This window comes from Vombatus ursinus, unplaced genomic scaffold, assembly GCF_900497805.2.
Source record: "Vombatus ursinus unplaced genomic scaffold, bare-nosed wombat genome assembly UNPS02014791.1, whole genome shotgun sequence".
Lineage (NCBI taxonomy): Eukaryota > Metazoa > Chordata > Mammalia > Diprotodontia > Vombatidae > Vombatus > Vombatus ursinus.
The window spans coordinates 35,945,432-35,959,371 of record NW_020954569.1 but is presented as its reverse complement, the minus strand read 5'-3'; the positions used below and the strand labels follow the sequence as shown (position 1 = coordinate 35,959,371).

The following is a 13,940-nucleotide window of genomic DNA, read 5'->3' as shown; positions in this document are numbered from 1 at the left end:
AAGAAAGAAAGAAAGAAAGAAAGAAAGAAAGAAAGAAAGAAAGAAAGAAAGAAAGAGCTTGAAACAAACATGCAGAATGAAGCAAAAAGTTGCCGCATTGGCCATGTCCAAACACAAATTTTATTCTACATCTAGAATCCATTACATCATCAGGAGATAGGAAGCATAGCTCATCAGACCTCTGAAATCATGGTTGGTCATTGCTCTGATCAGAGTTCTTAAGTCTTTCCAAATTTGTCTTTACAACATTTTGTTATTAAATAAAAATTTTCTCCGATTCTACTCATTTCACTCTGTATCAATTCATACAATTTTTCCCTGGTTTTTCTGAAACTCTCCCTTTTGCCATATTTCATGGAATAATAGTATTCCATACCATTCATATATCATAGTAGTTATATTAATGGGTATAAGAGTATTCACAGTTTAGTGACTTTTAAGGCATAGTTCAAAATTGCTACTGAGAATGTTTAGACCAATTTATAGTCTATCAATACTCTATTAATATTCCTGTTGTTTTATAGTCCTTACAATATTTGTCATTTCCCATTTTTTTCAATCAACTTTGTCAATCTAATGGGTATGAAGTAGAACCTCAGCATTATTTTAATTTGCATGTCTCTTATTATCATTGAATAGGAGCATCTTTCATATGTTTGTTGATAGAGTGCTCTTCCTTTGAGAACTACCTGTTCATATCCTTTGACCATTGATCAGTTGTGAAATGCCTCTTATTCTTATAAATTTTGAACATTTCCTTAAATATATAGGAAACAAGACCTTTGTCAGAAAAACTAGTTGCAAAGATTTTTTCCCTAGTTTCTGTTTCCTTTATAATTTTAGCTTCATTTATTTTGTTTGTGCAAAATCTCTATACAATCAAAACTAACCATTTTATTTTCTGTGATATTCTGTCTCACATTTGATCATGAACTATTCCCCATCAATAACTCCAAAAGGTAATTTCTTCCTTGCCCTTAGTTTTTTTTTTTATTTTTAATCATATGACCTTTTATATCTCAGTCATATATAATGGTACCTCCTACTTATATAGGGCACCGTGGTAGCCCTGACCATAACCCAGTATGATAAGCACCAGCTAGGTTTTGTTCATGGGGTACTTTTATCCTTAATTCTGATTTTGGAGAAATTTATTCTTTAATGTGTTTACATCCTTTTGAAGGTTCTGTGTTTTCATGTGGGTGGGAGGTGGAGGGGGCAGAAATTCACCTTCTTCCTGGAGAACTAGTATTGTTGTTTTTTCATAGCCGCATTTAATAACAGTGAAGTTTAGTATTTTGTAGTTAGAACAGGGAGGTGGGTGGGAGACAAAAGCTGCCTCTTGTTTGGGTATTCACTCCTTTCATCCCCTTACTACCTTATGCTACTGTTCTACAAAGGGTTCCACACCAGCAAAGCTCACAGTGTTATTAGTACTAAGGGCTGTCACTTTACAGCAGCAAAGGATACCAGCATCTAATTAGCATGTACATCAGAGAGCTGAAACTGAATTCCTCTTTAGGGAGATAAAAATCTCTTTTAAAAAATTGGTGGTCAGGGAGTTCACCAGGATTTACTATTTTGACTCCAACTACAGTAAAGAGACTAATTTATGATCAAAGGATTTTCAAAGTTGTACATAATCTTAGAGGTCATCTAGTATAACCCCTATTTTATTGATGGGGAAATAGAAGCCCAGAGAAGTTAAGGGATTTGCCCAAGGTCTGATTACCTAGGCAATAATTAGCAGAGACAGGATTCAAATCCAAATAGTCTGACTTTAAATTCACTGCTCTTTCCATATTATGCCACCTTTTCTATCTAGCCTATTGATATATTTTCGGACTCTGATTCAGTCATCTATTTTATGAGCTACCTATCCCCTTAAATGGAGGACTGTTTCTCATTGATGACTTTCACAGCTGAAGCCCCTGAATTGTTTGTTGGCTTAGACTCATAGACTTTTTTTAATTTTTACACTTGAAGGAAACCTTAGAGATCACTGAATCTAGAGCCCTCATTTTACAAATGAGGAAACTGAGGTATAGAAAGGAAATTTGTCCAAGGCCAAATGACTATTTAATGAAAGAAGTAGAAATAGAACCTTATTCCTTGCCCAGGATTCTTCATTACATTACTCTGCTCATTATCTAACAGTGAGCATTAATCTATTCAATTGTGCTGATATTTCTGTTTTCAGCCTAATGTTTTTTTTTTAACTTTTAGATGGTATTCTATTATAGTCATCTAGGAAAGTCTTAGTAGTTCAAAAGGATGTCAAAATAATTATCTTAGTAAGCAAAGAAACATCAGTGAAAGTGTTCCTCAACAAATACTGTTTGAAGATGCTAGCAACTTTTGATGAACATAGCAGTTACCAGGTCAATGAGTAAACAATTAGCTATGAGAATAGAAGTGACATGAAACAAAAATACAGTGCTTATCTCTTGGTGATTGTTGATGGGTACTAGATTGTGACACATTCTTTTCTAGCCATTCAAACCTGGTTTATTCCTACTTTCCAGGGTTCTGGATAGCTAGGTGGTATAGTGGATAGAGTGCTGGCCCTGAAGGCAGAAAGGCCTGAGTTCAAATCCAGTCTCAGATACTTGCTAGCTCTGGGCAAGTCATTAACCTCTGTCTGCCTCAGTCTCTTCATCTGCAAAATGGGGAAAATAATAGTACCTACCTTTAGGGTTGTTGTGAAGATTAAACGAGATATTTGTAAAGTGCGTAGCATATAGGAGGCACTTAATATATGTTTGCTTCTTCCTTCACTTTATATTGGCCCACATATTCTGCAATTCATCTACACTTCTACACTGTCCTTGCTGTTCTTGGCATATGACTATACATATATATCCCTACTCCATGCCTTCTGACTGACTCTTCCCCAGGACTGAAATGCTTTCCTTCCTCACTTTTACCTTCTGGTGCCTCTAACTTCCTGCCACATTCAGTTCAAATGTCACCTTCTACAAAAGGCACTTCCACTATAGACTAATCTATTCCCTCTAGGATCACTATCTGTTTTCATTGTCTATGGGTATATCTTAGATTATACAGTGTTTTTTTTGCTTTTAACATGTTATGTACCACTTTATCCCCCCACCCGAAAATGGGTTCCTCCACGGCAGGTTTTTGCCTTTCTTTGTATCCCCACCAACTAGCATAGAGCTGGTCACATAGTAGGTGCTTAATGAATGCTTGTTATAGATGATGATGATCTATAAATGTGAATTGTACACAGGAAATTCCTGATTTGTTGATTGATGAAATTTGTCAATTGATTAAATATAATGACTTTCTTTTTTTCCCTTTAGATACTAGCAAATGTTATCATTTTCATCTGTGGAAACCTGGCAGGAGCCTATCACAAGCACCTCATGGAACTGGCTCTACAGCAGACCTATCAGGATACTTGTAATTGCATTAAGTCCAGAATCAAGTTGGAATTTGAAAAGCGACAGCAGGTAACCTTAACCCTTATGTCTTATGTCTCTGTTACTATTCTCATTGGAATTGTACTGATGTGGTCATTTTAAATACGAAGGATGAGCAGTCCAGTGAGTCAGTGCGATGGTCATTGATATGTGCATCTTACACCTAACACTGATGGAAATACAAAATAGAAGACTTGGCCACTTGTCAAAGAAGTTTTCGATCAAGTATAGTCCAACAACTAGAATGTAGGAAACACTTACCACCTCCCAAGAATTGTGGGAAAACAGGGAGTTTACATTCTAAAGAGAGAAGATTAAAAAGAGTGTGTGGTAGAGAAAGTCCAGAGGCAAGCCTGGAGGTTCTGGGAGGAATCATCCAATCAGAGGGAGATGAAGCAGGAGCAGAGGGTACTTCCAGCACATAAATTCCAAGGCTGAAGTGAGGCTTCTGACTGAAGAGTTGGGGTTTGGCAAAGGAAGTCTGGAATAAACCCTGGAAAGGAAATGTCAGCTCTAGATTAGCCACATGCTTAACACAAATCAATCAGCAAGCATTCATTGAGTCCCCACAATGTATGCGACTTTGCTAGATCCAGTGGATGGGATACAAAATAAATATGATTGAGTCCTGCTTCCTGGTAACCTCCCTGGGCTTTGGTTTCCTCATCTATAAAATGAAGGACTTAGACTGACTGGCTTCTGTGTACCCCTCTAATCCTAGGTCTGTGATCTTGTTGTTCCTTCTATCCAAAACAACACCTACCCACGTCTGCCCATCTCTTAGTTCAGCCTCCAATTCCATTAATTCCTATCATTATGCTTCCTAAGGAAAAGCCCTGGTCTCCTTTGACCAATAGATTTTTCCAGCTCAGAACTCTTGATAATTAATTGGCACAAAGTCCATGGAGGGAAAAGGCACCTAGATGGTGGTAATAGGGAAGGAAATAATAAAGTTACCTAGGGAACCTTGGGTCATTTTTTTAAACGTGCTTTAAAGTTTATCCAGTAACATTACCCTTATTATCCCATTTGATCTTGACAACAATTATGGGAAGATGATGCTCCGGCTGTTTTTATCTCCACTTTACAGACGAAAAAACCTGGGGCTTAAATAAGTTTCATTACTTCCCTAAGCATTGTCCAACTTACTTAGAAAGAGCCATACCTGTAACTGGAATGGAGCTCTGTCCTGACGAGAAGTCAGCTGCCTTTTTCTCTTTTCCATTATGCTATGCTGCCTTAGATAAGTGTGCTATCTAAATAGTGACAGAAAAGAGAATAGCAGGAAAATAATAGTAGTTTTATGTTATACTAACAGTCTCCTCTGACAGTATGCGTAATTGAATGTCGAGAAACTGACAGATGATAAATTCCTCTTTTACAATATAATGGACTCCCAAGCATGGACCATATGTTTTGCTAGTTTTGTAATTCCCACAGCACCTACTGCAGTATGTATTCTGTATAGCTGAATATTTAGGGGGAAATATAAATGAATGTGTAACTAAGATAATTACTGCTTTGTAGAAAATGCTGGGAAAGGGAGAGTTGACAGGAAGGCATGGAACTTACTGGAGTGAGTGGCTATAGACAGGCAGACTTTGTATGGCAAGGTTGGAGATGAGCACTGAGCAGAATATCGAAGCAAAATAAAGACTTTGATTGGCAGAGCAGAGAGACAAGTACATTCCAGCCTGGAAATGGCCTAAGACTGCTGTTTTCTCTCTCCATTCTACTCTTCTTCCACCAAGAATAATCTGAGTGAAATATGAACAACAAATAGGTTACAATTGTAGAATCAGAGATTCTCATGATAGGAAAACTCCTTTCAGAGCTTGTAATACAACTTATACCTGAATAGGAATCCTTACTATAAATGTGATGATAATGATAACAATAAACTAAGTTATAGCCCCATCTTGTTTATATTTTTATCATTGCTTGCTAGTTGTTTCATTTATGTATGTGTTGACTACTGTGTTGGCAAAATTATAAGATCCTCCATATTTTACCTCCACAGCATCCATATGCTGTGTATGTATTACTGTGCACACAAGTAACACTCAGTAAATATTTGTTGGATGAATGGAATAAATGGCAAAGTGCTTATTGAATAAATAGAATTGACTGTGAGTTGTGATCATTATCAAGTCCTCGGGAGAGAGCAAAAAGCAGGTGGTTGGTTCCGATACAGAGGCTCTCCCAATAGTGCTTATCCTTGGATGTTTTCTATGACTTATGAGATTCAAGAGGAAAGGGACTGTTGGGGGAGGGGGATATATAATAAAAGGATCTGATAGAACATGATGACACATTAAGAGTAGAATTAAAGAAAAAAGAACTGAAGATGATCTTAAATAAGGTTATTTTTCTAGATAACTAGAATCATAGTGCCACCTCTGGCAATGGACAAATCAGGAAAGGGTCAAGATGTCTAGTATATTTACAAATGAGTTCTATACATGCCGTGTTTAATTTTAGGGCATGGTGAGACATCTGATTGAGGAGTCTGCTGCTTATTTGATTTTCACAAGATGCCTCTTGATCTCTGAGAACCCAGTCTATAAAAGAAATTAGCCCCATTGTTCTATTTAAGGCAACAGCTTTCTGTGAACATTCACATTAATGTTGGTGCCATTAGCTTTTATTTTCTTCAATCAAAGTTACTTCAAAATATATTGTGGCATTGGGAGTCATCAAGCTCAGCCTCAGTATTGAAATTGTTGCTTTGTTTGTTTGGGTTTTTTCCCCCGATTGGACTGATCTCATGGCATTCATTTCTTTTTTGGAAACATGAATTCCATCTGCTCATTCATACAGTAATACCATAAAACCCCATAGTTTGGATATGAAAAAAGACATTTCAAGTGACCGTATGAAATGTAACACTATGATCTGTACCTGGATATAAATGGGCTGCAGAATAGTATCAGTGATAACATTTATGTGATAATTAGCATAAAAAAGTCATCCAGAACATATAAGACTATGGAAGACAGTAGCAGGACTAAGAGATAATAGATGGAAAGTATAAGACCTCCCAGAGCTATTAACAGAACCAGAAGCAAGGCCCTAAGTGTTTTGGGTATAATGTCTATGAACCATTTACAGAGACCTGAACAAGTGTCACTCAGGATGATATAGGAGGAAGTGACGCTCATTGATGATGATAAAAAGAATCTTAGTGATCATTTCTAATAATAATAGAATTTATATAGTGATTTAAGTTTTGCAAAGCACTATACCAATGTTATATCACATGATCCTCACAAATCTCTGAGGTATGTTCTATTATTATCATCCCCATTTTACAGATGAGGAAAGAGGCTGAGAGAGGCAAGAAGGGACTTTCTGGGTTTACACAGCTAATAAATATCTCAGTCAGGATTTGAACTCAAGTCTTCTTGACTCCAAGTCTTGTGGTCTAGTCACCTATTTTTGCCCCACTAAAACATGGAAAGTCATTCATCAAATTCCCCATTAATTAAAGTTTCCCTAATTAAAAAGCATACACTTTCATGGTTCATGCTCATTTATTGAACTCCAGACAACACTCAAGTCAATGACCAAATTTTTTACCACATATCAGGCAACTACAGGGATATAACAAAAACTCTTTCAAATCTCAGGGTTCCTACTCAAATGAGGATCAAAAGAAAAGGTATTTGGTTTCATATGTGTCCCAAAATATCGTGTGTGACTTTGGAAAGGCCCTGACACCTGCAGACCTCAGCACATTTATCTATGAAATGTAGCAAAATGATTTCTAATATCCCTTCCAGGTCTAAAATCCTGTGATTTCTTCTATGCCCTAGCATACCTGCAAGATTAGAGTTCCTAGTCAAAGAAAACAATATGGAAGTGTTATACAGCCTCAAAGGTTGAAAACTTCTGTCTCAAACCATCTTCATCCAAATACACATATCAAGTGAATACAAAGTATATTGGATTTCACATGCTGTGCTATGAGAGTGATATAGGGATGATTTTAGAGGTAGGATCATAGGATTTAGAACTAGAATGTCTTTAGACATTATGTAGCCCAACCTCCTCATTTGACATAAAAGGGAATTGAGGCCAGTATGATTAATTGAATTGTCCAAAATCACACAAGTAACATCAAAGCTGGGAGTTGAATACAAGCCTTCTGACTCTTTAGTAAGTGGCTCTAAGATCATGGTAGAGGGCAAGAGAGTGATGTAGAGCCTTTTGGAGGTTTGGCCCCTTGCCATGATGTGTGTAATTTGATAGTATAGATAATACCATGATGCCCTGTGTTTCCTTCCCCCAACCAGTGTTTTCTAAAGTGTTCTGGAGAATATGCAGGATCAATCAGTCCTAGAAAGGAGAATGAAATGGAAAAAGCAATATGAACATGATCAAAGTAAAATGCACAATGTAGGGATACTAGTGACTTATAAGGCAAAGAAGCACAATTGATCACTTGTTTTTGTTTTAGGAAAGAGTAAAAGATTGAACTATTAAAAAATCTTGAGAAAATATATCTTGAAAGATGCTTTATAAAACTTAGTGAGATGAGACCTTGCTTTAGAATTAAATTAGGTCACTGTTAATTTTGAGCTTTGTCTTTGTTCAATGTTCTTCAGTGATCCTTAGAGAGTCACAACCATCTTTTATGTACCCTGACTGTACTATAAAAGGCCCCTTGTCAAGCCTGAAGAGGCCTGCAGGTTTTTGTGACTGGAATCTGTCAGGGCCTTTCGTAAATTGATGAGACATTGATGCAGAGCAACACAAGAACCCTCTTTCTCCACTGGTTAAGCCTGTTATACATAGAAGGCAGTCAATAAGTCCTTGTTAAAGTGAATTGAATAGAATATTGCTTCTTATACAAGAATGAAAAGCTTAGGTTGTTGTTTTTTTTTTCCCATTCTTTCAAAAGAAATTAGAAGTTCTATTTGTAAACTATCCTTTTCTGGGGTGTAACTCATAGAATTTTAGATTTTATCAGTTGTTTTCAAACTGTTAACAGAAGAAGGATGATGAACTTCATAAAAATAGCTGACATTTATATAGTATTTTAAAGTTTGCTAAGTGCTTTTCATTTGGGCATACTTTTTTCTAACTTGTAAATATGAAAAAGTAAAGACACAAAGATATCACATCAAGCTCTAGGTCTGCTGACAAGGTGTAGCCTTTCATTTTGGCTGCATGCAAATGGTTTTTATTGTTTATTTTTGCTGTCATTGTTGCTTAAATTGTGCGTGCGTGTGTGCGTGCGTGTGTGCATGTGTGTGTGTATGTGTGTGTGTGTGTGTGTGTGTGTGTGTGTGTATTGAGGGGAGGGAGTGTGGGGGATTCAGCAGTAAGGTAGATGCGTAGATGCATCGACTTGTTACCCTGGTATATACATGGTGCTTAATAAACACTTACTGATCAATTGAAATAAAATATAACCATCATGTCAGTAGTATTGTCATTTGAAAAGTTCTGATTCTGGGATGGAAGGAATTCTATTAAAAGTTAGCTTATCATTGCTATTAAGAACTTCTGGAGAATATTTTCAGTGATGTAACTATCTATCTTTTAACAAACAAAATATAAACACACCTGAAGTTGACCAAATTAGTTGTCTGGAATTTCACGCTTTATATGTAAAATATATGTCTGTTCTCCAGGAACTGGAATACATTTGTAAAGTAAAAATGTAACACTATGTTTACTCATATTTTAATTTCTTTATTGGACATGTCCTAAATTTCTAGCTAATGGGGAAATAAATGAAAGAACTATAACTCTTTGATCAGCAAAACAAGATGTAAATCCCTCACTTGGCCATAATAGGAAAGATTTTTCTTCTTGAAAAATGTGGCTCAGAGAGAATTCCAAAAAAAAAAAAAATCTTGTTTCCAAGTTTTTACTAAGATAAAACCATTTGTTATGGAAAATTCTGGCAAAATAATTTGAATTTAGAGTGGATTTTTTTTCAAAGAAAGACAGCATTACTGAATTTTAAAGTCTTTGCACTTTGGTATTTTGATAAGTTAAAGATTGTGTTTTCACAACTACTGGCACAAACGTCTTAGACCTTTTAACATCACCAAGCACTGAATCCCTATTAAATGGATTTCATACCTACACTGCACAGGGAACCATTAGAGATATGGAAGATTCTATACTCTGGTTGGAAAGATAGGATGAACAATTTAAAAGTTAATAAGTGTAACAGACTTTGAGATGAACCTCTGTAATTAAAGGGAAGCGTTTGGAGTCTGGCTACATGGGTTTCTGGAAGATATAGTTTTAAGGAAATAGTCTCACTGTCTTCTCTACCTTGAAGAGATTTGGGAACCCTCCTGGGAGTGGTATTTGGAGACAAGGTGAGGATTGCTGAACTGAAAATCTTGGCAACAGAAGTGTATATAATGAGAAAGAGAGGGGCTCTGCAAGAGAGATTCTGAGCATAAAGAACATGGAGTGGTTAGCATTCCAAAACTCTACAGAGGAGGCTGACACTGTCCTCCACTGAGGCCAGTGAAACAAATGTTACCAGAGCATGAGATTGTCTGATCTTTGGTGAAGTGTCCTTTGGCTAAGAATTCAGGAATTGAGTGAAGAAATGCAACCCCCCCACACACACCTCCCCACCCTGTCCTCCTTTTAAATTCACTAGAACAATGTTTAATTGCAGAATTTTCTGTTCTTTAAAGTTATTGACTTTTTAAGTTACTGTCAAAGTGAGTCCATTTGACGTAAGGGATGAATCATAATTTTTTTGTGTTTCCTTATTTGTGATGGAGGAGGGGCAGGGTTCTTGAATAGAGAAAAACAAGCTTTGTTACTGATATACAGAGATGTAGAAAGTACTAATGTTTAAGCCCTGGTTCAAAAGTGCCAGGCTGACTGGAGGCTTAGTTAAATCAAGAGAGAATTTTATGGTGCTGGTTTATTAATAATCTTGATATACTTTCCCAGAAGGAGAACTAAAATGTATCTGGCTTGCCCTTGATTAAAATGAGTCAAATCACCACTTTGTTTTTTGGGACAAGACTGGGCTGTTGGGTCATGTTTCCTCATTCTTTTTTTTTTTTTTGTCCTCTTTTCCCCAATGCATTCAAAGAGAAGGTTCTTTCTCGAGGTAGAATTGAGATCAGTGAATAGGGATCAGGAACCACCTGGTAGCAAGGGGAAAAGGTATGGCCAGACTCAGCTAGTAACACCCATATTCCTCTGCTGGTGGAAGGAATATTATAGTTCACCTTCTATCTCCAAAGATATAACCAGGCAGTCACTGGGGCTATATTATAACAATACAAAGCAGACTATTTTCTATGCCAAATGAATACTTTTGTATAATTACTGAGTGCTACAAGAGTTGAGGAGGGACCAATCTCTGTGATTTAAGATTTTTAGTCATTCTTTTGTGCAAAATTTGGTCAGATTTTTTTTTTAGTTCTGTATTTCCTCTGTGTCAAATGAAATTATAACAAAGGAGTCTTGTGCTAGGCTGTTTTCTGTTCTTTCCTAATGCCATTTTCTTCATAGTTCCTCATTCTTTTATTTTACTTAATTTTAATTTATGGAATAAAATAAGCATTTCCATTTCAAAGCACAATAAAAAAAAAGATGATTGCACATGAAGCTGCAATTCTACTATGCACAGTTGATATTCCCTCCAAATATATAACAAAATTATCATATAAATTTCTTTTTTTCTTCCCTCCCCTCCCCTGTCCTAGACACATATATATGTGTGTGTGTGTGTTTATATGTATGTGTGTGTATGTGTATATATATAGAATAATTTTATACACATATATATGTGTATAAAATTATTCTATACATACTTCTATTTATCAATTTTTTTTTCCTCTGGATACAGAAAGCATAGTTCCTCATTTGAAAGAAAATCATATAAAGAAATCTCTGTCACCTGTGTGATAAATTAGAAAACTATGAATTTTTACTGTATTGCTGTCAATTAGTATTTTATAAAACAATACATGCCTTTAAATGATCTTATTTTTGCCTAAAGGCTATATGAGTGTTTGGAGAAACAGTTTTTTAAGTACTTTCAGAATTATTGTATCATATAGAGTTAAATTATTACCTGGATTAATTCTATATTTTAGGTGGAGTAGTTGCAGAAATGCAGTTGACAAAAGTAGCACATTCTTTTTCTGCTTATACCTTAGTAAGTCAGTCAACAAGCCTTTTTAAAAATGTTTACTATATGCTAGGCACTGTGATAAGTGCTGAGGATACAAAGAAAGGTAAAACAAACAAACAAACAAAAAGTCACCACTTTCAAAGAGCTCACAGTCTAATGGAGGAGATGCAAGCTATGTATAAACAAGATATATACAGGATATATTGGAGATGAGAAAGATACTAAGATTAAGGACAAGAAAGGCTACTTGCATAAGATAGGACTTTAACTAAGACTTGAAGGAAGCCAGGCAAGCCAGGAGGCAGGGATAAGGAATGTATAGGACACAGCTAGTGAAAATGTATGGAGTGTTTTGTACAATGAAATAGTGTCACTGGATTACAGATTACATGATGAGAAGTAATATAAGAGGATGGAAAAAAGTAGGATTGGACCAGGTTATGAAGGGCTTTACAAGCTAATAAGAGGATTTTATATTTGATCCTAGAGGTAATAGGTACTCATTGGAGTTTATTGAATGGAGAAAGGAAGTGAGGAGGTGAGGTGTCAACATAATCAGATCTGCCCTTAAGGAAGACCACTTTGCCAGCTAAATGGAGGATGGATTTGAGTGGAGAGAGACCTGAGACAGGGAGACCAACCAGCAGGCTATTGCAATAGTCCAGCAATGAGATGTTGAAAGCCTGCACCAGGGTGGTGAAAATGTCAGAAGCTGAATCAACAGGGCATGGCAACAAATTGGATAAGGATGGTGAGAGAGAATGAGGAGTCCTGGTATCTAGGTTGTGTGTCTTGGTGAATAGGATAATGGTAATACTGACAGTAATAGGGAAATTAAAAATGGGAAGGGTTTGGGGGGAACATAATGAGTTCAGTTTTGGACATGTTGAATTTAAGATGCCTACAGTACATCCAGTTTGAGATGTTCAATAGACTGTTAGAGATGTGAGATGAAGTCAAAAGAGAGGTTACAGCTGGATAAATAGAACTGAGAATCATAGGCATAGAGATGATAATTGAATCCATGGCAATTGATAAGGTCACCAACTGTTTGTAGTGAATATAAAAATATATATGGACATAAAATAGGTTCAGACACTCAGATTCTTTAGCACATGTGACTTATGGCTAGAGTTGTACATGAAAATCTAGCATTAAAAACATTATCAGACTGAAACTGGTGTAGGATATGGGGGTGGAGGGGAAGTAAAATCATAAGATCATGCAATGATAAGATCAGAACCATTGGATAGGAGAGCTAGAGAAGAACTTGGAGATCTGGCACATCTACCTCAATTTACAGTAAAGAAAAGTGAAGCCTCAAGAGGTTATATGGTTTGCCCATGGTCACTCACCTAGGAGAGCCAGAATCCCAGTTTCATAACTCCTAATTCAAAGCTCTTTCTAATATACCATGTCACCTTTCCAATGTACCTAGATTATTGCACAATATGGCCATATCATGTTATTTTCTGAGTATGGCTACCTAGAACATTGTTAGGTTGAGTAAGAATTGAGAAAGGTGAAAAAAAACAAATTCCCAGTAAAGTACAGATGATGAAAATGTTCAAGGAAAAATGCAACTTAGAGGGCATAAAAGAATTTCAGGTAAAAAGGGAACACTTTCCTCAACACTGCAAAGAGAAAGATTGAGAGACTTAACGAGGAATGGAGGCTAGAAAACTTACGGTGATTGACAGAAATCTCTAGGTTGATGCAAACATACATATACAACAAAATGAAATCTAAAATTAGAATATAATCTTAAATAGTAACCCTAAAGAATTTAGGCAGAGAAGTTCCTTCTGTAGCTAGGATAGAAATAAGTATCTTGACACCTGTTCATGTGGTTTTCTCAGTCCCAAACCAAGAAAAATGATTAGAAAAGGAAAGGAAAAACATGAGAGTGTGCTGGGGATGTATTTGTGTTCTCCCAGTACAGAAGTATTGCTGCCAGTTATAGGAGGAGGGGGAGAGAGAATGATGAAGTAAAGGAGAGGGAAGAAAGTCAGTTGGGAGGGAGTTAGAGCACCATTCAGTCCTGCCCCTCACTGTATCCTGTCTTGTTGGGTCATTTGCAATTATCTTCCTTTTAGGCTGAATTTTTGACTGCTTCTCAGCATACCCTAAAGGTTGGAGATCACATCCTACCTTCTACATTGAACACTCTATGACAGGTCTGATGGTTAATAGAACTATCTGCCTCCTTAAAGGGACAAATCAGTTTCTGAATCGACAGATTCAGACAACCCTTTTGATAATGGAAAACTCTCTGCTTGATCCAGTCACATGATCCATTGGGGCCTACTTTCCTGAAACCTGTTATTCTGGCTACAGTTGAGAAAGATAAATCGTATATCCTCCCC

General features: G+C 36.5%; 1 protein-coding gene across 1 annotated transcript in view; it reads left to right on the top strand.

The window, feature by feature from the left end:
* ADCY2 (adenylate cyclase 2) overlaps window positions 1-13,940 on the top strand; it is a 562,787-nt gene that overhangs the window by 302,816 nt on the left and 246,031 nt on the right. Inside the window, exon 4 of the mRNA XM_027868958.1 lies at window positions 3,324-3,473. Within this exon, the coding sequence (XP_027724759.1) occupies window positions 3,324-3,473 (150 nt within the window). The remainder of the gene's footprint in view (window positions 1-3,323; window positions 3,474-13,940) is intronic.